This window comes from Hemiscyllium ocellatum, chromosome 39, assembly GCF_020745735.1.
Source record: "Hemiscyllium ocellatum isolate sHemOce1 chromosome 39, sHemOce1.pat.X.cur, whole genome shotgun sequence".
In the NCBI taxonomy this organism is placed as follows: domain Eukaryota; kingdom Metazoa; phylum Chordata; class Chondrichthyes; order Orectolobiformes; family Hemiscylliidae; genus Hemiscyllium; species Hemiscyllium ocellatum.
In genome coordinates, this window is record NC_083439.1 from 4,688,693 (window position 1) to 4,714,672 (window position 25,980).

The 25,980-nt window shown below is 41.9% G+C and overlaps 1 protein-coding gene across 3 annotated transcripts in view; it reads left to right on the top strand.

Moving 5' to 3' along the window:
* The first annotated feature begins 5,986 nt into the window (after nt 1-5,986).
* Nucleotides 5,987-25,980, top strand: part of LOC132834248 (uveal autoantigen with coiled-coil domains and ankyrin repeats protein-like) — a 153,551-nt gene continuing 133,557 nt past the window's right edge. For all 3 annotated transcript variants that reach the window (XM_060852925.1, XM_060852929.1, XM_060852926.1), the window contains exon 1: nt 5,987-6,235. In XM_060852925.1, coding sequence (XP_060708908.1) covers nt 6,188-6,235 — 48 coding nt within the window. In that variant the 5' untranslated portion in view covers nt 5,987-6,187. The remainder of the gene's footprint in view (nt 6,236-25,980) is intronic.

Below are 25,980 nucleotides of genomic sequence, written 5' to 3' on the forward strand. Positions count from 1 at the left end.
ATACTGATGTAGACTGGGTCATATTGGGTGTGTATTACCTGGCAGCCCTGTAATCTGTTCTTGAATCAATTAGGGCAGCACAGTGGATCAGTGATTAGCACGGCTACCTCACAGCGCCAGGGACCTGAGTTTGTTTCCCACCTGGGCTGTGGAGTTTGCACATTCTCCCTGTGTCTGCATGGGTTTCCTCCCACAATCCAAAGATGTGCAGGTTAGGTGAATTGGCCGTGTTAAATTGCCCATAATGTTACGTGCATTAGTCAGGGGTAAATGTCGGCAAATGAGTCTGGGTGATTTACTGTTCAGAGAGTCACTATGGACTTGTTGGGCTGAAGGGCCTGTTTCTACAATGGAGGGAATCTAACCTAATCGATATAATCGTGCTGGTATTGGCATGATGTGCTGAATGGCCTTCTTTTGCACCATAATATTCTGTGATAATCTGGTCTAGCCTGCAAACTCATCAACATCAGTTTGTGAATTATTTGACCTTATTTCTAAGGTTGGCCCTCATTTTGTTTTTCACCTCAGCTCCGTATATAGTCTAAAATTCATCCTCCCTTACTGATTAATTATCTGATTGATTTAATGTCACGGGGTACAGTGAAAAGCTTTGTTTACGAGCAGTACAAGCAGATCACAATAAGCAAGGATGTACAGATCAAAAAGACTTAGACAGAGTCATAATAAGGTTGTAACAAATGTTAGAGTTAGATCTGCTGTAGGGAGCTCACAAGGAGTCTCATGATATCAGTGCTATCTTGAACCACGGGACTATCCAAACATAAATAAAAGGGTGACTTTAAATAACATATCACAACTGGGTTCTGGGTGCTTTTGATAATTGAGAACTGGAATCCAGATTATTGCAAACAGAACTATTTGCAGAGAAATGGTTCAACCTAGAGTCTTCCTCCTCTAGGTCCCAATTCCATATAATCTGATGTCACTGATGAAGTACTCTAACAATTAGCATAACAACTCTTAACCCCTTGTCCTGTAGATTTACAGTCCCAGAATTTCCTTTGTCAATCAATACAATCATGGCTTACATCTAATGTTTATTTCATGAGATGAGGAAAAATATCTACACCCAGAGAATGGTGCAACTGCAGAATTATCTGCCAGAGAAAGTGATCAAAGCCAGACATAGACACACACAGACAGACACACACACACACACACATATACACAATTTAGCCAGTGCCAACTTATATTGAAAAATCCCAATAGTTTATTTGGAAAACATACATTGCACTCAAAGCCTTCCTTTGATGAACATTGAGATTGCCTTGGAAGTAATGGTTGTGAATTTGGATCATATAATTCCATGACATGACATTTTAAAAGATTTGAGTGCTACTACTCTGAATGTGTATGTTTAATTTTTATCATAATATACCATCATTACTTTAAAAATTGCATATAAGATATCTGTATAAAGAATCTGTACCTAGGTACCTTAGTATCTAAGATGGCGCCATAAGTGCTGACTTGTAAATTTTTCACTGTACTCACTTGAGTACATGTGACAATAAAGCTAATTCTAATTCTAAAATATCTTAATAGTGTTGCTAAGCCACACACTATGGCATTGATAATTGCTTTTGATTCTTTTCACTTGTGTCTTACACCTCCCATCTTTAGCCAATAGTCTGATGCTGTGTATGACCTCATTTTCCCCATGGCATTGGGTTCATGTTCCTTTGCTCAACTGTTTCATCATCGGTTTGGGGCTCAACCAGATGTGTTGTCTTTTCTGAGCTTCTGAAGTATTGACTCATGCTGGAGACATGTTTACTTTGCTGTCACCCGTGGTCTGGTCCCTCTTAAGCAGCCACACATCATATGCAAATGTTGGTGGATGACTGTAGCATAAGACAGATGCAGAGGTAAGTGCAATCCTCTCCTGACTCAATGTCCCATACACCATCCATTCCTCCTTCTCCTCCAGGTACCATGTTGTAAGACAGTGCCAAAAAACAGGATTTCCATTGGATTGGTCCATGATTATGCTATTGCCTTCTGCAGAATGACTGAGCAGGAAAGTATACACATCCATTACTGTTTAAAAAAAATTATTGGGTTATGAATGACCACAATGATGGCATACTTGTTGTCTACCACTCACTGAGCTAACAACGTAGCTGCAATACTTGTAGTTATAGGATCATAGAATAGTCACAGCACAGGAGGCCGTTCAGTCTATTACCAGAGTTTACCAGATAAAAGCAACTTACTGCGGATGCTGGAATCTGAAACCAAAAGAGAAAATGCTGGAAAATCTCAGCAGCTCTGGCAGCATCTGTAAGGAGAGAAAAGAGCTGACATTTCGAGTCTAACTGACCCTTTGTCAAAGCTCTGACAAAGCTCTCCTTACAGATGCTGCCAGACCTGCTGAAATTTTCCAGCATTTTCTCTCATGATTTACCAGATTTCTGTAAGCTACTCAGCTACTCCCACACCTCTGTACTTTTTTCTTTGGACCTGCAATTTTTTTTCTCTTCATTTATTGTGGCGGTATTAGTATCAGATATGAAATTGGTATATAGCAAACAGCAGCATGACCTTTACTAACTAATTACCCTCCAGTGATGGAATGTGAAGCTAATTACCACTTGCAAGGTTTGTGAAGGTTCACCAGGTGAGGTCCCAGTGAAATGGGCCTTTGCTACAATATTTTGGAAAGAGATTCAGCTGTTTTGCAAGGTTTTACATTAGAAACTCCAGGACATAGGATTGTTCTCAGAAACACACACCAAGACAAATGCAAACTGCATCTCAAAGCTCATCATCTCAGTGAAAGACACTCTTTGGTCTCTCAAGGCTTGTTGGTTTTCCAGTGCATAGCGTTGTTCTTGATTGAGTGGTTTAGGCTGGCATATTCCAAGATCCAGGTCTGTGTGCTAAAGGACGCATGAAGCTTGAGGCAGCCATTGCAGTGCCATTATGGAGAAAATTCACTCTCTGAAGCCTTTCAGCTCAACTAAACCGAGAGGCTGGAATATGTCAAATGCCTTGGGCTAAATTCCTTACAATGAATGTTCATTGAAGAGATCACGAAATTTGAAAATTGAAACTAGGCTTTTAGTCCTAGTTTCCCTGGTCTGTCAGATTTACTCTGAATGTCAAAACCGAAAACAGTCCAAATAACACAATATGCCCAATTCTTCTTTATTAAAGCAAGGTGCACAGAAAAAATAGTCATGCACCACAATTTTAATCCATACAGTGCTCACAATTGCATGTGACCTAGTTTACATATACTTGTCTGAGGATCATCCCACTCCACCTCATCCTCCAGTCACTGATCAGGTGACCCTGTCCTGTATTAACCAGCTATCGCTGTGGGGCACACTTTCTTACACCCATTTTCTATTCAGACAAGTGTATGTATTCAAACTTGGAGACTGTCCAGTCTCCAGCAATTTGATTAGTTTGCTTAGTACAAACACCACAAATGTGCCATCTATCATGGTCAGTTTAATCAATTAGTCATGAAGACATTTGTGTTTTTTTTCCCCCTTGGACAGAGACTTACCACTTGGTTTTAACAAACTTTGACCTTAAGTTTATCTTGCCACATTTATGTCATCTAATCAGCCATGGTATTTACACAGCACAATTCCATGATCAAGCAAACTCTGTTTACTTGATAAATAGTCACATTATCATTCCAATTCACTGTGTCTGTTTTAAAACAGCCTTTCAGACATACTGTGACATTTTAGTCCATTACGGATGAGTTACAACACTTACACATTGCTTCAGATACAGACACATTAAGACCAGTGACCTTTCTAATCCATGGTCATCACCTGATCATCAACTTTTCGATAGAGCAGATTTCATACTTTTCCATTTCAGCTAACCCAGCAAATTTTAGGTTAATATCCATAACATTGAACCACTTCAACATAGAACAGGATGTAGTGAGATAAGTTTATTTCTGTTGTACTTCTATTAATTTCCAATCTGAAATGATTTTTCCTTGGGTTATCTACTTGACATGGAATAAATATTGTAAATATTGTACAATTGTAGAACGTGCTGTATGGGGATAAATTTAACTTTATTGTAAATTTTGTAATATTCAAGTTGAAATGTTTTGTAATGCATATTCTTTCCAGATAATGTGCCAGAGGATTGAAGGACTGTTCATATTGTCTAATTGTTAAAAAGGGATGAAAGAATAACAGGCAAGGCAGTCTAACTTCAATGGGAAGGAAATTATTAGAAAGATTCTGAGGGACAGGATATATTTGCACTTGAAGGGATACAGATTAATCAGGAATAGTCAGCATGGATTTGTTAAGCAAAGGTCATGTTTGAGAGCCATTGAGATCAAAGGCCAAGCGACATATTGAATGAAAAAACTGCAGAAAGGCAGGAAGCACAGGGTGATGGTAGAGTTGGAGAGTTTTTCCTGAAACTGGTAATCAAGCTCACAGAAGCTGGTCATCTGCTCGTTATCAAATTGCTGTCAAAAGTCACATGACACCAGGTTACAGTCCAACAGGTCTATTTGAAATCACAAGCTTTTGTAGTGCTGCCCCTTTGTCAGGTGGAGTGAGAGAGAAGCACATGGATACAGAATTTATAGGCAAAGAGATCAAAAGATCATACAAATGGTGTGAATGGAATGCAGAATAATAAGCCTCTGCAGGTGATCAAAAGTGTCAGAAGGTGCGAGTGAAGTGTCAACAGCTTAATAACAAGTGAAGGGATGCCCAATAATCCGATTAAGTGAGGCAGAGAGATAATTATAAAATTAAAAAATGAGGTGTTGCTGAAGACAATTTTTTTAATTTTAATTTTTAAAAATGATCTTTCTGCCTCATTTAATTGGAGTATATGTTGTCCCTTTGCTGTTACTCAGCTATGGACACCATGCACAAAGGTCAAAAAGTCTGGTATTGGAAAAGCACAGCTGGTAAGGCAGCATCCGTGGTGCAGGAGAGTCGAAATTTTGAGCATAAGCTCCTCTGATGCTGCCTGACTGGCTGTGCTTTTCCAGCACCACTCTTTTTGACTCTGATCTCCAGCACCTGCAGTCCTCAGTTTCTCCTAGACTTCACTCACACTGTCTGACACTTTTGATCACCTGCAGACACTTAGTATTCAGCACTCCACTGGTACGATCTTTTGATCTCTCTTTCTATAAATTCTGTGAATGTGTGCTTCTCTGTTAGTTCACCGGCGATGAAGGGGCAGCGCTCCAAAAGCTTGTGATTTCAAACAAATCTGTTGGACTATAACCTGGTGTTGTGTGACTTCTGACTTTGTCCGCCCCAGACAAAACACCAGCACCTCTATATCAAATTGCTGTGGGTGAGCCTTGCTATGGGCAAACTGACCATCATGTGTCCTAAATTCCAACAGCAGCCTCACAATTAAAGTGCTCCACTGTATGTGAAAGTGCTAGCTTTCGGAGTGCTGCTCCTTCCTCAGGTAGCTAGTGGGACAGGATCCTGATGAAGGAGTGGCGCTCCGAAAGCTAGTGCTTCCAAATAAACCTGTTGGACTATAATCTGGTGTTGTGTGATTTTTAACTTTGTCCACCCCAGTCCAACACCGGCATCTCCACAACATCACTGTACGTGAAGGGCTGTGAGAGGTGAAAGGCGCTACATCAATCCAAGTCTTTGTATCATTTAACAACCCCCCCTCAGCAGAAGAAACGACTAACTCAGAGACTTTAAAACTAAAATAGAATCTAGGGTCAGATATCTTTGGTGGAACATTCAGGAGGTACCTTTGGTTAAGGTGGTGGGAGGCTGTGGCCTCAGGTGAGCTCCTCTTCCCTCGCGCCCAGGTGAGGGGTTGGCGCAGGCCACGCCCCCTTGGGGATCTGCCAATCACAGTGAGGAAATCCCACCCTCTCCCGGCAGTGATTGGCTGGGCAGGCCGGGTGCGATTGGCTGGGCTGGCTGTCCATCAGGCGGCGGCAGGTGAGGGGTGTTCCTTTAGTGCGGAGTTGCGCTGGAGGCAACTTGTGGCGGAGTTTGCGGAGAGACCGAGTGTGGGGGGTTTAGGGTTATCCATCTCCCTCCCGGACCACCCTGTAACCAACCCCACACCCCCCCACAATATACAATACTCCATTGGAGACCCCTAACCAACCTGCTCTGAGGGGGGAGAGACAGACAGAGAAGAAAACACAACAAACTTTGTATTGAAGTCAATCATGAAAAGTTTGAAGTCACGGTTGAAGAAACACGAAGTTACTCTCAATGTAAGTTTTTGAGGGCGCGCCTTCAGCCTTCACCTATTGACTCTGTGCAGTCGCTGATCGTTTGTTCTGTAATTCTAAAGTTTTAGATTCGCTTGTTTTCTTTTATAAGTGTTCTCCTCAGCCAGCAGCATTGAAGAGTGTGTCTGTGTGTTTAAAATGTGTCGTTGTCGTTGCTGATCTAAGCGCCACTTTTTCTGGAGTTCAAACTCCTAATCTGCGGGAGTGATCAGGAAACTTAAAAAGTTATAGTTGGAGGCCTTCGATTAAAACAAAATTGTTGCGAAATTTGTACTGGAGACTTTAATGATGTTTTGATTTTTAGACTTTAATTGTGGTACTAACTGAAATAAGTTTTTAAGCAGTTGCACCCATAGCACTGATTCCATTTGCTTCTGACACCAAATACCACGCCCAGGCTCCTGTAAAAACTTTCTACCTCCCTCAGTGTAACATCACTGTGAATTCAATATAACCTGCCATTCCTGTAATAAGGGTTGTTCACAACATCATTTTGGGTGGAGACTTGTTTTTTTTTGGATGTTATATCTATCCCTTCCAAGGTCACACTTCAGGTAGATCACTCCCAGGTATCCATTAGTCTTAGTTTTATAGTAATATATGTTTGCCTCAGAATCATTCCCAGATATGTTCTGTATGGAAAGTAACTGAATACTAGATGCATCCCTGTAATCGCTCCCAGATGCTTTCTGTTGATCTGCACTTATGCTGTGGCACTAAAATAATTTGAAGAAAATATAATTTATAGTATGACTTTGTGTGTTCTGTTTGCTACATTTGCAGTCATTGCACTTTTTAATTTTTTTTGTAAGTTAAAACATTGGATAATAATGCAGTTGTGTAAACATCTGGGTTGGGAATAGGCTTTTCAGGTCATCAACCTGATCTACCATTCAGTAAGATCATGGCTGGTTGAAGTTGTGCCCTCAACTCTACATTCTAACCTCTGACTGCATTATTAGTCAGTGATCCATCTGTCTCTGTCTTAAAAAATATCCAATGACCCCACTTCCACTACTGTTTGGGGAAAAAGGGTTCCAAAGACTCTTGACAATTTAAGTGGGAAAATAAATCCATCCCATGTCTTAAATGGGTGAGCATTAATTTAAAACTGCATCTCCAATTCCAATTTCACTATCTCTACACTTAGCTCATTTAGCTCTATTAATTTACATGTGTTTTTTATTCACTTGTGGGATGTGGGCATTGCTGGCTGGCCAGAGTTTATTGTTCATCTGTAGTTGGCCCTTGAGAAGGCGGTGGTGAGCTGTCCTTTTAAACTGCTGCAGTCCATGTGCTGTAGGTGATCCACAATGCCATTCATGAGGGAATTTCAAGATTTTGACCCAGTGCCATCAAAGGGTTATATATATCCATGGTGAAATTGAAGACCTGAAGATGCTGGAGATCAGAGTTGAGAGTGTGGTGCTGGAAAAGCACAGCAGATCAGGCAGCATCCGAGGAGCAGGAGAATCAATGTTTCGGGCAAAAGCCCTTCATCAGGAATGAGGCTTGTGAGCCAAGGAGGTGGAGACATAAATGGGAGGGGAAGGTGGGACTGGAGGAAATTAGCTAAGAGTGTAATAGGTAGATGAAGGTGCAGGTAATGCTGATAGGGCAGAGAGGAGGGTGAAGCGGATAGGTGGGAAGGAAGGTGGACGGGTGGGACAGGTCAAGAGGGTGGTGCTGAGTTGGAGGGTTGGATTTGGAAAAAGGTGAGGGGAGGGGAATGAGAAAGCTGGTGAAATCCATATTGATGCTATGTGGTTGGAGGGGATGTATTTCCATATCAGGATAGTGGGTGTTTTGGAGAACTTACAGGGAATTCCGTATCTTTTCCTTTTAGATAAAAGTGGTTTTGTAAGTTGCTGTCTAAGGTTCTTTGACAAAAGATTTTCATTTTTGAATATCAATTTAGATTAGATTAGATTCCCTACAGTGTGGAAACCGGCCTTTTGGCCCAACTAGTCCACACCGACCCTCCAAAGAGTAACCCGCCCAGACCCATTTCCCTCTGACTAATGCACCTAATATTACGGGCAGTTTAGCATGGCCAATCCACCTGACCCGCCCATCTTTGGACTGTGGGAGGAAACCGGAGCACCCGGAGGAAACCCACGCAGACACAGAGAGAATGTGCAAACTCCACACAGACAGTCGCCCGAGGTTGGAATCGAACCTGGGACCCTGGTGCTCTGAGGCTGCAGTGCTCCCCACTGAGCCACCATGCTGCCCGTACAGGTTTCAAGTAATGATTTAGAGATGCCAGTTTTGGACTGGCATGGACAAAGTTTAAAAATCTCTCAACACCAGGTTATAGCCCAACAGGTTTATTTGGAGGCACCAGCTTTTGAAGTGCTGCTGCTTTAGGTGGTGGTGGAACAGGATCATACCTTCATGTATTTCCTGAGCTGAGGTGGCACCTATTGTTAAAGCTATCTTGAGAATGTAACTTTTAAAAAAGTTCTGGGATTTACATATGAAAGAACCGAAACTTACATGATCACTCTAAAAGATGAAAGTTTCAAGCTAAATTTGTTTATAATTGCACTCCATGACACTGCAATCCTGTTGCTATAAATTGTCATATGATTCTGCTCCACAAATTGCCCAATGAAGGAACAGCACTCTGAAAGCTAGTGCTTCCAAATAAACCTGTTGGACTGTAACCTGATGTAGTGTGACTTTTAATTTCAAATAAGGTCATCTTTGAATTCTGTGATTGTGGATTTGAGACACAACGTCATCCTTTTTTTTCCCTATTCTTTCATGAGGTGTGGGCATTACTGACCTTTATTGAGAAAATAGCTATCATTTTCAGTTGTGGCAGTCCCTCTGGTACAGGTATGCCCACATTGCGAGAAAATAGCCACCTAATAGCAGTTCGATACAAGGGAGTGGTTTGCTGGGCCATTTCAGGAGTTACATGTTACTGTGGATCTGGATTTACGTGGATCAAAAGAGCAGATTTCTTTTCCTAAAAAAAAATTGTTGTTTCATGGCCACCATTAGTAAGTCTTATTTTCAATTTGGTTTTCTTAATTAAATGTAAACTTTAGTGGCTGCTGAGGTGGGGTTTGAACTGCAGGCCCTCCCCCACAGAGCATCAATCTGGGCCTCTGAATTAAAAGCCAAAAAAACTCTGGATGCTATAAATCAGAAACAAAAACAGAAATTGCTGGAAATCGTTCACCAGTTCTGAAGAAGGGTTACTCGACCTGAAATGTTAACTCTGATTTCTCTCCAAATGTGCTGCCTGACCTGCTGAGCTTTTCAAACAATTTCTGCTTTTGTTTGGGTCTCTGAATTACTGGGCTAGTGACATTAATTCTCTGCCACTGTCTCCCTGTTGTCAGTACAGTTTCTTCCAGTTATTGATTAGTGGTGGGTTTATAATCTGTTCACCTGATAACTGTCTAGTGAGAGAGAACCCAGTGTCATCTTTTTCCACCTGCAAATGCCTTTACAGACAGACATTACAATTGGTGGGCTGTATCCAGTTAGGAAAGATCTGTATGAGGTCCAATTCATAGCATCAGAGAATTGCTATGGTTCTGAGGGAAGCCACTTGGTCCATTGTATCTGCTCCAGTAGGCTGATGAGCATTTATTTGTTTCCTGTGAAACGATTGCTGGCTAAACTTAGTCATAAAATGTAGAAGCAGATGTAGGCCAGTCAGCTCATTACGTCTACTCTGCTATTCAGTGAGATCATGGCTGATCTGATAATGCTCAGTTTCATTTTTCCAAGAGCCATCGATTCTCCTAATAATTAAAAATCTGTCTGTCTCAGCCTTGAATACACTTAATGACTCAGCCTCTAAAGCCCTTTTGTAGTAATTAATTCCATCGCTCCACAATGCTCAATATTCATAAAACTATCTATACACATAGTTACAAACACAGTTCAGTTCTGTACAGTAGCATATCATGGAAACAAACAAACATTGGAGTTTGACTCCAGGCAAACTGAAGGTATCTCTTACTTGGACGAGACTATATTTACATGCATTTGAGGCACTGGAAGGGTTTGATAACTGAACTGACTCCCATTTAACTTCAGCAGAAGGACCTCAGACGGTGGTCTTGCCCTGCAGCAGCTGCTCCAGGCTTTAGTGCATCCCTTAGCGTGTAGTCCAGGACCCTTGGAATGTGCCAGTCTGCAACACTTGCTCAAGGTCAACTTATTGGTCCTCCACAACAAGAGGTTTCAGGCAGATCAGCAACTGTCTTTCACTGAGTTGATGGTCCTCTGGGAGCAATTGATGCTTGTCTCGGTGTGTATCTTGGGAACAGACCATAGAGCACAGAGTCCTGCATTACAGAGCTGCTCAGGATGAACCTCGACACAAACCACTGCATCTCTGTCCAGACTGAAAGAAAATGAATCTTCCTCATCTTTTTAATCAATGGATGATTCTATTTTGAGATAATTCCCTCTTGTCCTTTTGCTCTCCCACAAGTGGAAGTCTCTTTATGTTATGGGTGTTTGTGATGAATCTGATGAGCATCCAATAGCTCAATTTCCTTTTGTGGTAATGGAACCTAATTTTAAAGATTAAAAAGGAAAGGCAGGCAACAGAAATCTGAAACAATTTTGTAACCTGCTGGAAATAGAGAGGTCTTGTAATGATCCAATTATGGATTCTTGCATCTGACTACTCCAGATGTTGATGGATCTTCAGAATGTTTCCAGACTTTTCCATTTTCATTCAATCTTGTTTTTGTAGTAAAAAAATTAAAGCATGCTGCTGTGAGTCAGAAGCATTTTTTTCTTCAGATGAGTGAAGCCTACTTTATTTGTACTGTTAATGATCACTTGCGCGTTCAGTTGTCTAGTTGTTTTGTAAACTGCCTTTGGGAAATTTATGGGTTGGTAGGAAATAGATGAAGATCAAAAACAATCTCAACAATAGTTTACAAACCTGTTAATTTAGAATAAACTGGAATCTCCATAAGGCTTTCAGGTGTAAGTTTTCTTTTCTAACCCCCAGGGTACAATTCTGTTCGCCTGCATGACCATATTCTGGATGCGTATGCCTTGACTCCTTATTGCTTTGAGTCAGCTGATCATGGGTTCAAATCCCACTTCAGAGACTTGGCTTTACAATTCGGACTGAAGCTGTTTGTGCTATAGTAAAGCAATTCTGCATTGTCGGGGAAGGGGCCTAAACTGAAGGACTGTCTGGTCCCTCGTTTGTGGATGTTAAGAAATGCCACCATTTCCTTGAGGTGTAGGGCAGATATTCTTGATGTTGTGGGCAACATTTAACTCTGAATCCAAGGTCACCAAATGAGATGATTTAACCACTGGCCACATTACTGCCCTGGATGTTTTCTCTGCACTGGTTGGCTGCTGTGTTTCCTATATTACACTGCAGAAGTGAATGGTTTGGAGATGCCGGTGTTGGACTGGGGTGTACAAAGTTAAAAATCAGACAACACCAGGTTATAGTGATTGTGAATGGAGTCAACTATGAGTTGCATTGGGGCAGTGAACACTGTTTTAAAAAAAAATGCTATAGGAATTCTTAATTTCCTCTTCTTTTTTTTCTTGAATCTACCTATTCCCTTCTTCTAGGAGAGCATTTTGATTCCATTTTATTTGTAACATCTAAGATTGGTCATACCGTAGAAGGAGGCCATTCAGTCCATCTTTTCACTACCTGCTGTCTGTAAAGCAACTCCACCAGGTTTTGCATTTTTTAAAAACTTGGTTCTGTTAGGCTAAACCCTTCTATAATTTCCCCTAATAGACCCGACTGTAAACTGCTGTTACTTGATAGAATCCCGACAATGTCACCAGCCCACTTAAAACAAACCTTTTTCAAAGTTGGTTTATATCAGTTCACTGATTTCTCACACCATAAAACATTCCTTGTGTTTGTATTCATTTAATTTGGATTTCTGGACTCGGGACCCTGAGCATAGAATTGATGCTAATGTATCATTCTCCTTTTGTCACAGCAGCACAGTCTAGTTGTCAAAAAACTGCATCTACTATCTTGCTGTTGGAATAATTCAGTAGTGTAAATATTGGGAGCTGGTTTATGGATGCTAATCCCCTGGAATCTGATGTTAAGGAGTCTGTTAAGAATGGATTTGGAATCTCTAAGATTAACACAGAAATGTAAATGGCCCAGGAGAGGGTCATGTTTAACACTACTCACTGCTACAGTTTTGTACCTGTACTGCATATTTGAGGATTCCCCGCTAATTGTTTGCCTTTCTGCAATGTGGGAGAAGTTTAATGACTCCTTCCTGATGAGGTGGGTTATCAGATCTCATTACTTTATAGAAAAGGTAACCCAGTCAAATGGTTGTACTGGCATTGCATGTTTCTCACAATTCCATACTGCGGTCTGCTTGCTATCTGCATATCTTAAGACACTCAAATATTTAGTGTGATATGATTTAGAACATAGAAAAGTACAGCACAGAACAGGCCTTTGGCCCAAGATGTTGTGCCGAGATTTAATCCTATTGTAAAATATAGTAACTTAACCTACGCACACCTCAACTCACTGCTATCTATGTACATGTCCAGCAGTCGCTTAAATGTCCCAAATGACTCTGCTTCCACCACCACTGCTGGCAAAGCATTCCATGCATTCACAACTCTGTGTAAAGAACCTACCTCTGACGTGTCCTTTATACTTTCCTCCTAATATCTTCAAACTATGACTTCTCGTATCAGTCCATCCTGCCCTGGGGAAAGGTCTCTGGCTATTTGTTACTTAAAATACAGCAGTAAACATGCTCGTTGCAACGTTAAACCAAATTGTGGCACAATATGAATTTATTTGAATCCGTGTCTTGAATGCAGGCTATGCAGTTCCAGGAAAGTTGTCTGTCTAATTCAATGCTATTTCTTCCCTCTTCCCAGTACTTGATTGACTAGTTGTTTGGGTATGTGAGTTTTAATTCTTGAGAGGGTTGTGACATTTTGTTTTATATAAAGGAAGTTTCTACAGAAGTTCTACAAAGTTCTGTCGAAGTCATATTCAACTCAAAGTCTAAACTCTGTTTCTCCCTCCACAGATGCATGCCTGACCTCCACATACTTGTACCACATTGATTTTACTTTAGATTTAACAGCCTCTACACGAATTTGATTTTATCACAATATTTGATTGGAAAAATAATTACTTGGCTAAATATGTAAAATTTCAGAAAAGATTTACAAGGATGTTGCCAGGGTTGGAGGATTTGAGCTCCAGTGAGAGGCTGAATAGACTGGGGCTGTTTTCCCTGGAGCGCTGGAAGCTGAGAGGTGACCTTTAGAGGTTTATAAAATCATGAGGGGCATGGATAGGGTAAATAGTCAAAGTCTTTTCCCTGGTGTGGGGAATCCAAAACTTGAGGGCATAGATTTAAGGTAATAGGGGAAAATTTAAAGGGACCGAAGGGGCAACGTTTTCATGCAGAGGGTGGTGTGTGTATTGAATGACCTGTTAGATGAAGTAGTGGAGGCTGGTACAATTACCCATCCAGATGCCTTTTGAATCAGTATGGCACGTTTAGAGGGACATGGGCCATATGCTGGCAATTGGGACTAGATTAGTTTAGGATATCTGGTTGGCATGGCTGGCTGGACTGAAGGGTCTGTTTCATTCCTGTCCATCTCTGTGACTGTGTTGCTGGCAAGGCTAACCTTCACTTTTGCTCTTGAGAAACCGTGTCAGCTAAAGGTTCTTTTACAGTGCGGAGAATTGTGATCCAGACACCATGAAGGCACTGTTGATTATATGCCTAAGTCAGGATAGTATGTGGGTTTGAGGCGATGGCTTTCCTTTGACCATGTTGATCTTGAATTCATTAAAGAGTTGGCTTTCTACAAGTTATTTTATGGATAGTTACTTTGAAATGTTTACTCTTCGGAATTTGGCAATGCAGTGACGCAACAGACCGTTCAACACTGAATGCAGGCATTCATTGGCGATGCAGTGACAATTAACCGAGTGAAGGCATGGTCACTGGACACAATGTTAACTCTGCCTTCTCTGCACAGATGCTGCCAGAAATGCTGAGTTTCTCCAGCAATTTGTTTTTGTTTGTCACTGAGTGAAGGGATGGATTTGGACTTGGGCCAAGTTGTGGAGCAGAGAGAGACACTGGGGGAGTTAAATTTGTGTCTTTCCTCAGAGAATGATTGAAAGCTTTCAGAGTCCTTGAAGCATCTTCTGATTGGTTTGGCCAACTGCATCTGCATTCTGTGCTGCCTGTGTGTATCTCTTATTTCACACCCTGAGTCACTGAAACCTGGTTTCCTGCTCCATTAAGTTCAGTGCTGGTATCACTGGCTTTCTGGCAGAATGTGGGTATCAATTGAATCAATAGAAACTGGAGGAAGTGTGAGAGAGAAACTTACCAACTCCCATTGTATTGGTGAATAGGATTCTCAATTGCCATTTTTATACCGGCTTTATGATATAAGTAGATCGCTTAACATGATATTTGCATTGTGGTGTGTAATAACAGAGACCAAGCCTACATTGCTTTATTCAGCTTTTGTCTTTTCATCAGATCTAAAGAACGATATAAACTACCTTAGAGTGTAACAAATAGTTCAGCTGACTGTGTTTCCAGGGTGAGAGATTAAGTTAGACAAGGCCTGCAAATTCTGAAGTTTATAAGAATGAGAAATGATCTCATTGGAACATCTAAAATTATTAGAGGACATGACAAGAGTTGATACTGACCGGCTGCTTCTCCTGATGGAGTGTCCAGATCTATAGCTTTGGCAATCTCAGTAGTGGGTAGACTGTTTAGGACAGAGATAAGGAGAACTTTTTTCATTTGGAGTCTTTGGAATTCAGCATCCCTGAGGCCTATGGATACTCAGTTTTTGAGTATATTTAACATTGATAGATTTTGGACGCAAAGTCAAATGGGGATAGAGTGGGATAATGGATTAGATTAGATTACTTACAGTGTGGAAACAGGCCCTTTGGCCCAACAAGTCTACACCGACCCGCCGAAACGTATGCCACCCAGACCCATACTCCTACATTTATCCCTTCACCTAACACTATGGGCAATTTAGCATGAGTTGAAGTAGGAGACCACCTGTGATCCTGTTGAATGGCAACACAAGGTTTGAGGGGTCAAATGGCCTACCCTTGCGTCCTATTCTAAATTCTCATGATCCTTTGTCAATTACGTTTCTAAGAAATAAAAGCATGGCTTCTTCTGAATTGCAATGTTAGTTGAATTTACACAGTATTATTTGAGGGTAATGTTGGGTGCATTGGTGAGCAGTACATTTACAGGAGCAAGCTGGTTGATTTTCACAGCAATCTGTTCTACCTGAAATGTTAATGTTTGTATGGCTACATTACCAGGAATTTACAGAACAGAAACAGGCCATTTTGCACAACCACTGATGTTTATGTTGTGCATGTGCCTTCTCTAGTGCTGCTTCATTAACCCTTTTTTCAGCTCCTTTACCTTTTTTCTCCCTCGTGTAGTTAACCAGCTTCTCCTTAAATGCATCAACACTATTTCCCTCAATGACTCCCTCTGGTAGTAAGTTCTACATTCTTGCCGCTCTCTGGATAAAGAAGTTTTTCCAATATACCTCTTTGGGATTAAAAGGTGAAATCGCCATAGTCCCAGAGGGCCATGGGGCTGCTGCTCTCTCTCTCTCCACAACCCCCCCCCCCCCCCCCCCGCCCCCATGTGTGTGTGAGAGAGAGAGAGATGGTGGTTTAACCTGAGGGTCACCACTCCTTGGATGAGAGGGAAGATGTTAAGGAGCAGAACTCTTCATGGTGTAGGAATTGAACCCACACTATTGGCATCACTCTGCATCACAAATTATGCAGCCAGCTCAGCTAACGGAGTCTCTCTTTGCATTTATTAGTGACTTCCTTTTATTTCTGGCCCCTGGTTTTGTACTCCCCACCTTACTGAAACGGCTAATTCTCCAGTGCACAGATCTGTACATGCTAGAGTTGTTTGGTGACGTGCTTCAGATTGGATAAAAAGATCCGAAGTAGGCGGAAAGAATGGCTGAATTGCTTCTGTAATCGGCACTATTCATGTCTTCAGAACCTTGAGAATGGATATTTGTGTGATGTAGCTTCTGGATGTGAGGGATGTTGGCCATGTCTGATACCTGTCCTTAGTTGCCTTGCAGAGATAATGAACTTCCTCTTTTTTTAGATCATGACTAACCTTGTCTTTTAACCTGCGCCTAGTCTGGCATTCCTGAAGCTGTGTAAGTGTACATTCACACATGGTTTATACTGTACATTCATATATAGTTTTATGAAATCATTCTACATATTAATGTTCAGAGGGAAGTGTTAGTTAATACCAGAGTTCACCTTAGACTGGGAACAATTGGTGTTTGAGGCAAGATGTTTGGCCTTGACTTTAGTTCAGTACGCTATTGTAAAAGAAAATGACTTCAAGACTGTTTCCCCCCCAGTAATGCTCTTATGTAAAGACATCATCAGGCACACCTTGTTTTGTCCCAGAATGTTTTCAATGTGACTTGCCAAACAGTGATTGTTTGCATCTGTCACTGCAGGTAAGATGATAAAAGGAGGTCTGAAGTTAAACTGTATGTATTCTGTTTTGGAGAGACTATTTTAAACCAAAGTCCTTCAGTCTAAAACCATCTTTCATTTCCTGTTCATTTATCATGTTTGTGCTGTTGTAGGGCAGGCTGGGGAGGGTGTGACTGGAGTTTCTGCTGAGGAGTTGTAATCTGGTTGTACAGCCACATGAAGAATCAGATGTTTATAAAAAGGGGTTTTGAGTCGAGACAGTTTGTTCTGAAGCTCTGAAAAGTTCCTGGTGTTACAAGTGCTGTGGACTTCATTGGAATTGTTAGTTATAGTCAATCAAAGGGCATGCAATGAGGAAATATGCTATGATTACCCATTAATTGTTCAATATTAATCTATAGTCTAAAGATTGCTTTCTGAGTCTTGTTACAAACTGTTGCCTCTGACTGTGTGTGTAATAGATTGATTGTCAATAGCGATCTGTGTAAAAAGCTGCAAAACAAACTTTAGTCCTGACTAATGTGTCTGATTTCCCAGAATCACTGAACATAATTGGGTTCTGTGTTGTCATGTTGGGATTGAGATCAGTCATATAGGTCTGTCTGTGATATCTGGCATTGAGTTTTTAGTTGAAAGATTATTTTGGTGTAATATTCAGATATTTGTATCTTTGTACTTAGCGATGGAAGCAGCTAAGTATAGCCATGGAATGTGGAATTTAGGTTACAGAACTGTCTTGGAAAATGAGCCAGCGTGATCAGATGTTTCTCTTAGTGGAAATAAAAACACAAACATTTTAAGCTGGAAATTGAAATAAAGAAAGGATTATTAAATGTTGGCAACATGCAGCAAATCTGTAAAGAGAGAAGAGAGTATCTGTGTTGATCTTTTTTGAGGATGGATTTCTAAACTAGAATGTAGTAATCTGTCCTTTACCCTTGTAGGTGTAGACTGACTTCCTATGCCAATTCCAAACTTTCATTTTTTATATCTTATCCCCCCCTCCCCCTTGTCTTTAGATGGCTTAAGAATCTGGCAGCAAGCAGCCATTCCCTCAGATGGGGTAGTAGGAGAGCAGAGGCTAAATACTAAAGTAGGCTTTTGGGTGATATCAGGAAATGATGTTTCGTGTAGAGCGTAATGTTAGAACAGGCTTGTGGGCTGAATGGTCTCATGCGTATCCTGTGTTGTTTCATTGATGAAACGGTTGTCTATTTCAGACATAGAGCACTGTCTGCTTATATACAGGAAGACGTTTTGAGAGTGCGGGTTGGGTTTTACATCTTTCCATTGCTTTAAGTGACAATGAACCGATCTACAAGTTAGCTGGTAAAAGGTTAAGATTTCATAGTCTTACCAGACCATAGGGCCGTTCCCTTATTAGAGAGTGACCTACTGGTGGTGGTTTAACCTGAAGGTCACCACATCTCTGGTAAGGGGAGAGGTCGAGAAGGAGAATCCTTCATGCTAACCTCGCTAGTATGGAGTCAGGGCAAAGAAATATCACATCAATTTTCTTTGGGACAACCGCATGTTTAGTTGGTGGGCAGGGGAACACAAACATCAGTGAAACCTCACCTGCTTAGCATGGTAGATGTGGAGAGAATATAACATTAAAATCTGGGAATTTTGACCAGGATGAGCAACAATTGCAGAGAATTCCAGTGCAACAATGGATCTAACTTTCAGGAGTTGGTGTGACTGTGCAGTTAGCATACACACCCAGGTTATCGGAGATCATATATATGCAAGTAGAGACATGATTCTTTTTCACTTTTGTTCAAATACTTGTTGAATGCGTTCACGTTTTGAAACTAGAAATGAGGTAGACGTATTTGGCTGTCTGTGGTGCCTCTGTTCAGTACTAACTTCTGGCACTTTCTGTCACATTTTGTCAAGGATACTGAGTGCAGATTCCATCATACAGTAGTTTCCATCATAGAGCCCTCCTATATGAGGGGGAAGCAATTCATTGCTTAAGGTCAATTTTCTTGGATGTAAATAATGATCTCATCCAACAATGAGTGAAAGACAATTCTTGCTGTGCCCAATGCTCAATTTCCAAATGCTTCATTTGCCTGTAATAATTTTGTAGTTTAGTAGTACAGCAATATTTGTCTGTAGCTTGAGAATATCTTTTGAGCTAATTCTTTGACTTTAAGCTGTAGAGAATCAAAGGTTTCCCTAGGTTGTGGAGCTTCTGTGTTTTGAGGTGGCTATGTCTCTTACTACATGGTAGGTTTCTAGAAGATGAAAGATTGTTGGACTGTTGAGAATGATTGTTCTGCAGCAACAACACAACCTTCTGCCTGTGATTTAACTTGATCCATGTTCCTTTCTCTAAACACTCCTGTTTATTGGCCCACATTCAGCAACAACTGTAATTTAAAAACTTCCAGCTAGTGCTCACATCCTTCAGTGACCACTTTGTCCCCTCTGTCAGCCGGCCTCTGAAAACTCTGCTGTCCTTTTGATTTCTGACCTTTTGAGCATCTATCACTTCCTTCATTCTACCAATCATTGCCATGCCTTAAATTGTCTTACCCTTAATATTCCCTCCTTGGGAAACCTTTTTGCCCCTCTTCCTCCTCCTCCCCCTTGTATTAGGAAATTGAAGTTAAATCAGCCAAGATTTCTGTGCTTTGTTGTTAAAAGTGCAGGTTGCAGACAAGGATTGGACATGTTTGTGACCCTCCCTTTATGACTTCACCCAGTGTCCAGGCCTGAAGTTCTATAGAACTCCTACAGTGTGGAAACAGGCCATTCAGCCCAACAGGTCCACGCTAACCTGCTGGAGAGCATTCCATCCAGATCCATCTCCATAACCTTGTGTTCCCATGGCTAACGCAGCTAACCTACACATCCTGGACATTATGGGCAATTTCTCATTACCAGTCCATCCATCCTGTACATCTTTGGACTGTGGAAGGAAACTCACGCAGACACGGGGCGAATCCGCAAACTCCACACAAACAATCACCTGTGGCTGGAATCGAACCTGGGTCCCTGGCGCTGTGAGGCAGCAGTGCTAACCTCTGAGCCACCATGCTGCCCAGAGTGTAGAATAGGTTTTTTTTTAATTCATTGACCGGTTGTGGATGTCACTGGTTGGACAGCATTTATTGCCCGTACCCTGTTATTCTTGAGAAGGTGGTGATGAGCTGCCTTTAAAGTGCTGCAGTCCCTTTGCTATCTGTAGACCTCCAATGCTGTTAGGGATTTCCAGGATTTTGACCCTGTGGTAGTGAAGGAATTTGATGGTGAGCAGCTTGGAGGCTCATCCACTGGGCCCAGTTGAGACGACTCTTTACTTTGTAATGGAGGTTTTTGGTTTGAGTCTGATCCCAGTCCTGTGCAGAAACCTTAGCTGATATTTAGTTAACTGCTTGGAATGTTGTGATGCTAGAGACTTCCATCTTTTGTAAGAGGTACTGCGACTTTATGCAAAGCAGAAAATGGCCCTCTTCACCCAGCACCAAAGCAGCTCATCTCATTGAAGCCAAGCAAAAATCCAACAGAATAAAATGTGGTTCTTCAATAGTGGCTATTAAAGAGTAAAGAATGCTCAGTGATTTTAAACTGTATCTAGGCCAAAGGCAAATTACTATTGTAACTAAACAGGATTGCAAGATACTTGACTTCATTGCTATGTGTTTGTGCTGACGGACTGACCAGGCTTTATCTGTGATACAGACAGCAGAATGCATGACTCAATTTGCCATGTGTAAAAGGTTGTGTGTGACAATAACATTCCACTGCAAGTCACATGGTCAGGTTATTGCTAGAAGAATAAATCCCCCTGCAAGACAAACTTCAATATTGGAAGATCCCATAGGTTTAAACATTTCTCATGAGCCTTAATTCATAGTCATAGAGAGGTATAGCACGAAAACAGACCCTTCAGTCCAACTTGTCCATGCTGACCAGATAGCCTAACCTAATCTTGTCCCATTTGCCAGCATTTCGCCCATATCCTGCTACGCCTATCATACTGGTATAAGATGCCTTTTTAAATGTTGTAATTGTACCAGCTCCACCACTTTCCTAGTTGCCCATTCCATACACGTGCCACCCTCTGTGTGAAAAAGTTCTCCCTCAGGTCTCTTTTAAATCTTTTCCCTCTCACCCTAAACCTATGCTCTCTAGTTCTGGACTTCCTCACCCCAGGGGAAAGACCAAGTCTATTCACCTTATCCATGCCCCTCATAATTTTATAAACCTCTATAAGGTCACTCCTCAGCCTCCGATGCTCCAGGGAAAACAGCCCCAGCCTATTCAGCCCCTCCCTATAGCTCAAACCCTCCAACCCTCTGAACCCTTTCAAGTTTCACAACATCTTCCCAATAGGAAGGAGACCAGAATTGCACACAATATTCCAACAGTGGCCTAACCAATGTCCTGTGCAGCTGCAACATGACCTCCCAACTCAAAAGTCATTGGCTGTTGAGCCTTTCCATCCATTGGCCACTTGGGCAGGGCAAAGGACAGCCGACCTGACACAGCACAAAACCCTGGAGAATAAATGGGAAGAATGGCAAAGGATTTTAATGCAACATCAGTGAGGTGATGTCTGCTTTTATGCTGGACAGCTTGAGTTTCCCACATCAGGCTCCCATGTTCAACTAGTGCCTCTGCTTTGTTTTTGTCTGTGCAAGTATTCAAAATATGATCACAGCTGCAGATTGCAACAGTAATGCAAATCTTGTTTATAAAACTATACTCTTGTTGCTTATGCCAACTTGTGTTGTGTGCAGAGTATGTAACTTTATTAAGGTCACGGGGACAAGAATTGTGGCAATGCTCTCGTGGTTTTGGGCTATGGCATTTGTGCATCAGTGACTTGTATTTTGGACCAAGCAGAGGACCCTCATGGACAGCCCTTGGTCCATGAGTGACATTTTCACAATCTCAGACTGGTGCTATCGTAATCAATATGATTTATACCCGGAGATGGAAATATAAGCTGAGGGAATTGGTGGATATGTGGGGACTTCAGTTATCCATTTAAAAAATGTTCCTCTTTGCAAAACACCACAATTTTTGCCTTACGCCTCCTGCTATTTGTTCCCACTGCAGTGAGTAACTCCCCTCCTGACTTCCTAAAGCCTGTCCACCACCTACAAGGCACAAGTTAGGAGTTTGATGGAATATTCCCACGTACCCTGGATTGGGGACAGCTCCAATAACACTCCAGGAGCTTGACACTGTCCAGGACAAAGTGGCCCATTTGATTGGCACCCCATCCACAAGCATCCACTCCCTCCCCCACCAACACTCAATGACAGCAGTGCGTATCATCTACAAGATACACTGCAGAAATTCTCTCAAGATATTTAGACAGCCTCTTCCAAACCCATGATCGCTACTATCTAAAAGAACAACAGCAATAAGTGCATCGGGACACCAAGTTCCTCTTTAAGCCACTTGCCTTGCTGACTTGGAAATATATTTCTGTTCCTCCAGTGTCACTGGGTCAAAATCCTGGAACTCCCTCCCTAAGGGCATTGTGGGTCTACCTACGGTGCATGGACTGCAGCGGTTCAAGAAGGCAGCTCACCCCCACCTTTCTGAGGGGTAACTGGAGATCAGCGATAAATGCAGCCCCAGCCAGTGATGCCCATGTCCCATGAGTGAATTTAAACTAAAAAGGCAGCCAATCACACCATTGGCATCTGATTAAGCAGACGGGCTCGGTTTAATATGAACTATAAAAAAGAGAGCGCTTCCAAAAGCTGGTTATCCATTTGGAACTGGACTGGGAGTGTCAGCTGGATTATATGCTGCAGTCTCCAAAGTGAGACTCCAATCCACAATAATCCTAATTTAGAGACGAAAATGTTACTCCCTTAACCATAGCCACAAAACCGCCAAAGCAGAAATTAATGATTGAGACCAAGATGGAGACCTACACGTTGGCAGCAAGTGGAATATATCTGAAGATTAAAGATGTTTGTAAAATTAAGTTACTATTGATCCTTCTACTGTCCTGTTTGGAATAGTTTCTGAACTTTTTTCAAAGTTTAACATTGAATAGTTTAACGGGAAGCTAGATAAGCACACAGGAAAAAGGAAAGGCAGGATATACTGATAAAATGGGATATATTGGGATAGGAAGAGACTGGTCTGGAACAGAAACAATTAACCTGTACCAACTTTGTTGTACTGGTTAGTGTAGTCTGTGCAATTCTATCAAATGTTTTACAAATTATTTTGATCAAATTAATGTTCAAAAAGTGCATCTTATTATTTATTATATTACACTTTCAGAATTGCCCTTCCTTATATGGCCAAATCCATTCAATGGTCATGCAAAGAAATATTTCTGCAAATGGTGGGAATCTAAACTAAAAACCGAAATGGTGGAAATGTTCAGAGCAGTAACATCACTCCGACCTGAAACTCTATCAGTGTGGAATGCATTTGAGTTATAACAGATTTTAAACATGCACAAAGACAGGGAAGGAGATGGGGGTGGAACACAACAGGAAGTCTGTGATGGAGTGGAAAGTGGGAGAGGGTGAGATGACAAAGAACAGTGATGCGAGGCAAAAAATAAGAGGATGGGGGCAAGTAAAGAAACAAAAAGGTTAATACTTTGTGTATTAATGTCGCACTAAAGAAAAGTTACATCAATCTCATGAATGCTTTGAAAAATTATTTTAAGTATGGACCCACTGCTAAGATCAATTCTGAGTCAACCACCCATACTTTCCATTGCTAATAAGTTTCTGTGGTGGGTAATGGAGGAGGCGAGTCAGTACATGTTGTTTTGTGGAAGTGAAGCCAGTCTAAACATTCTTGCAAATTCCAAATGTGAATGAATATTGGTTAAGCAATGTCTCAACTTGAGAGTTATGACCTTTTTTTTCAAATATCTCCATTGGTTCACTCTCTCTGTATTAAATTTCAGTTCCACAATTGTCTCAAGACCTCTGCACTATTAATTCTGATCACTTGCAAATCTTCAATTTTAATGCCATCACCACTGGATGCCTTTTCTTCAGTTGAGTCGGTGCCATTTCTAGAATTCTATCTCTAAACTTCTCCTCTTCACTCCTCTCTCCTCCTCTTCAGTGCCCTTTCAGACCTACCTCTTTGAGTGTATGGTAATCTGACCTAATATCCCCAATATCCTAATGACTTGACTGCTGTGGCTACTTTTGTTGTTTCCTAGAGAGGGAATTCCAGAGCTTCAAGCCAGACAACCTCAGGCACAGTGATCAATTAGATTACTTACAGCGTGGAAACAGGCCCTTCGGCCCAACAAGTCAACACCGACCCGCTGAAGCGCAACCCACCCATTCCCCTACATTTACCCCTTTTACCTAACACTAGGGGCAATTTAGCATGGCCAATTCACCTGGCCTGCACGTCTTTTTGGACTGTGGGAGGAAACCGGAGCACCCGGAGGAAACCCACGCAGACACGGAGAGAATGTGCAAACTCCACACAGACAGTAGCCTGAGTCGGGAATTGAACCCAGGTCTCTGGCGCTGTGAGGCAGCAGTGCTAACCACTGTGCCACCGTGCTGCCCAATGTTGAAATGAAGGAGATAAGGAGTGCTGAAGAGGTCAGAAATGGAAGGAGGGTAGAGTTTTCAGAGAGGTGTGTGTGTGTGTGTGTGTGTGTGTGTGTGTGTGTGAGAAAACAGAATGGTCACGGAAAGACATGAGCACTTGCTTGAGGTTTTTAAATTGGAGTTTTTGCTGAAGTGGCAGCTAATGTGAGGCAGCAAACATGGGAGCGTTGAGTGAATGTAACATGATGCAAATACCAGGCAGTAGGTCGTAGTTTTTCTTCAGAGCAATGATTCTCAATAATTCATGAATCTCCCATCTTCTAGAAATCCACTGTGGAGTAGAAGGAGCCACATTTATCTCAATCATTGGAAGCTCAATGTATTTGAAATTTAAGAATGCTGTGGTTCCAGTCCAGGAGAATCATTCTCAGCTGGAAAAGCGCAGCAGGTCAGGCAGCATCCAAGGAGCAGGAGAATCGAAGTTTCGGGCATGAGCCCTTCTTCAGGAATGAGGGAAGTGTGCCAAGCAGGCTAAGATAAAAGGTAGGGAGGAGGGACTTGGGGGAGGGGCGTTGGGAATGCGATATGGAAGGAGGTTAAGGTGAGGGTGATAGGCCGGAGTGGGGGTGCGGGCAGAGAGGTCAGGAAGAAGATTGCAGGTTAGGAAGGTGGTGCTGAGTTCGAAGATTGGGACTGATGGGGGGAAGGGAAATGAGGAAACTGGAGAAATCTGAGTTCATCCCTTGTGGTTGGAGAGTTCCTAGGCGGAAGATGAGGCGCTCTTCCTCCAGTCGTTGTGTTGCTATGGTCTGGCGATGGAGGAGTCCAAGGACCTGCATGTCCTTGGTGAAGTGGGAGGGGGAGTTGAAGTATTGAGCCACGGGGTGGTTGGGTTGGTTGGTTGGTCCGGGCGTCCCAGACGTGTTCTCTGAAACGTTCCGCAAGTAGGTGGCCTGTCTCCCCAATACGTTTGACTACAAAGCAGCCCGCTTAATTGACATCACATCCACTACTTTTAACATCCACTTCCTTCACTACCAACGCTCAGTGGCAAGACATATGGCAGTATGCCAAGGCTCCTGCAACAACATGTTCAAAACCCACAACCTCCACTATCTTAAAAAGAACAAAAGCAGCAGATACATGGCAATACCATGGCCTGCAAGTTCCCCTCCAAGCCTCTCAGTATCTTGAGATAAGAACATATTGCTGTTCCTTCAGTATCAAAATCCTGGAACTCCCTAACAGCACTGCGGGAGTCTCTATACCCCAATGACCAGCGATACAAGGATGGAGCTCACCCTCCAACTTTTCTAGGGCAATTAGGAATGCAAAATAAATGGTGGCTTAGCCAACGATGCCAGCATCCCACGAATGAATGGAAACAAAATCAGGGCATTTCGTTATTAAATACCCACCATTATGCTAAACCCAATACTGGACAAATATGGATTTGGTTAATTTATATTCAACAAAAATTACAGATTGTCACATTTCTAAATACCTGTACTAATGATGTAAAGGAACATGGTGCAAAAAGAATTAAGATGAATGATCAACCACAATTATAATAGGTAGCAGAGCAGTCTCAGTAGGTTCACTCAGCTCGCAGGTTTCCAATACAATGCACATTCAAAATAGAAGCATTTACAAGACCCTTCGTTATTAAAGATATGCAATTTAAACTTGTT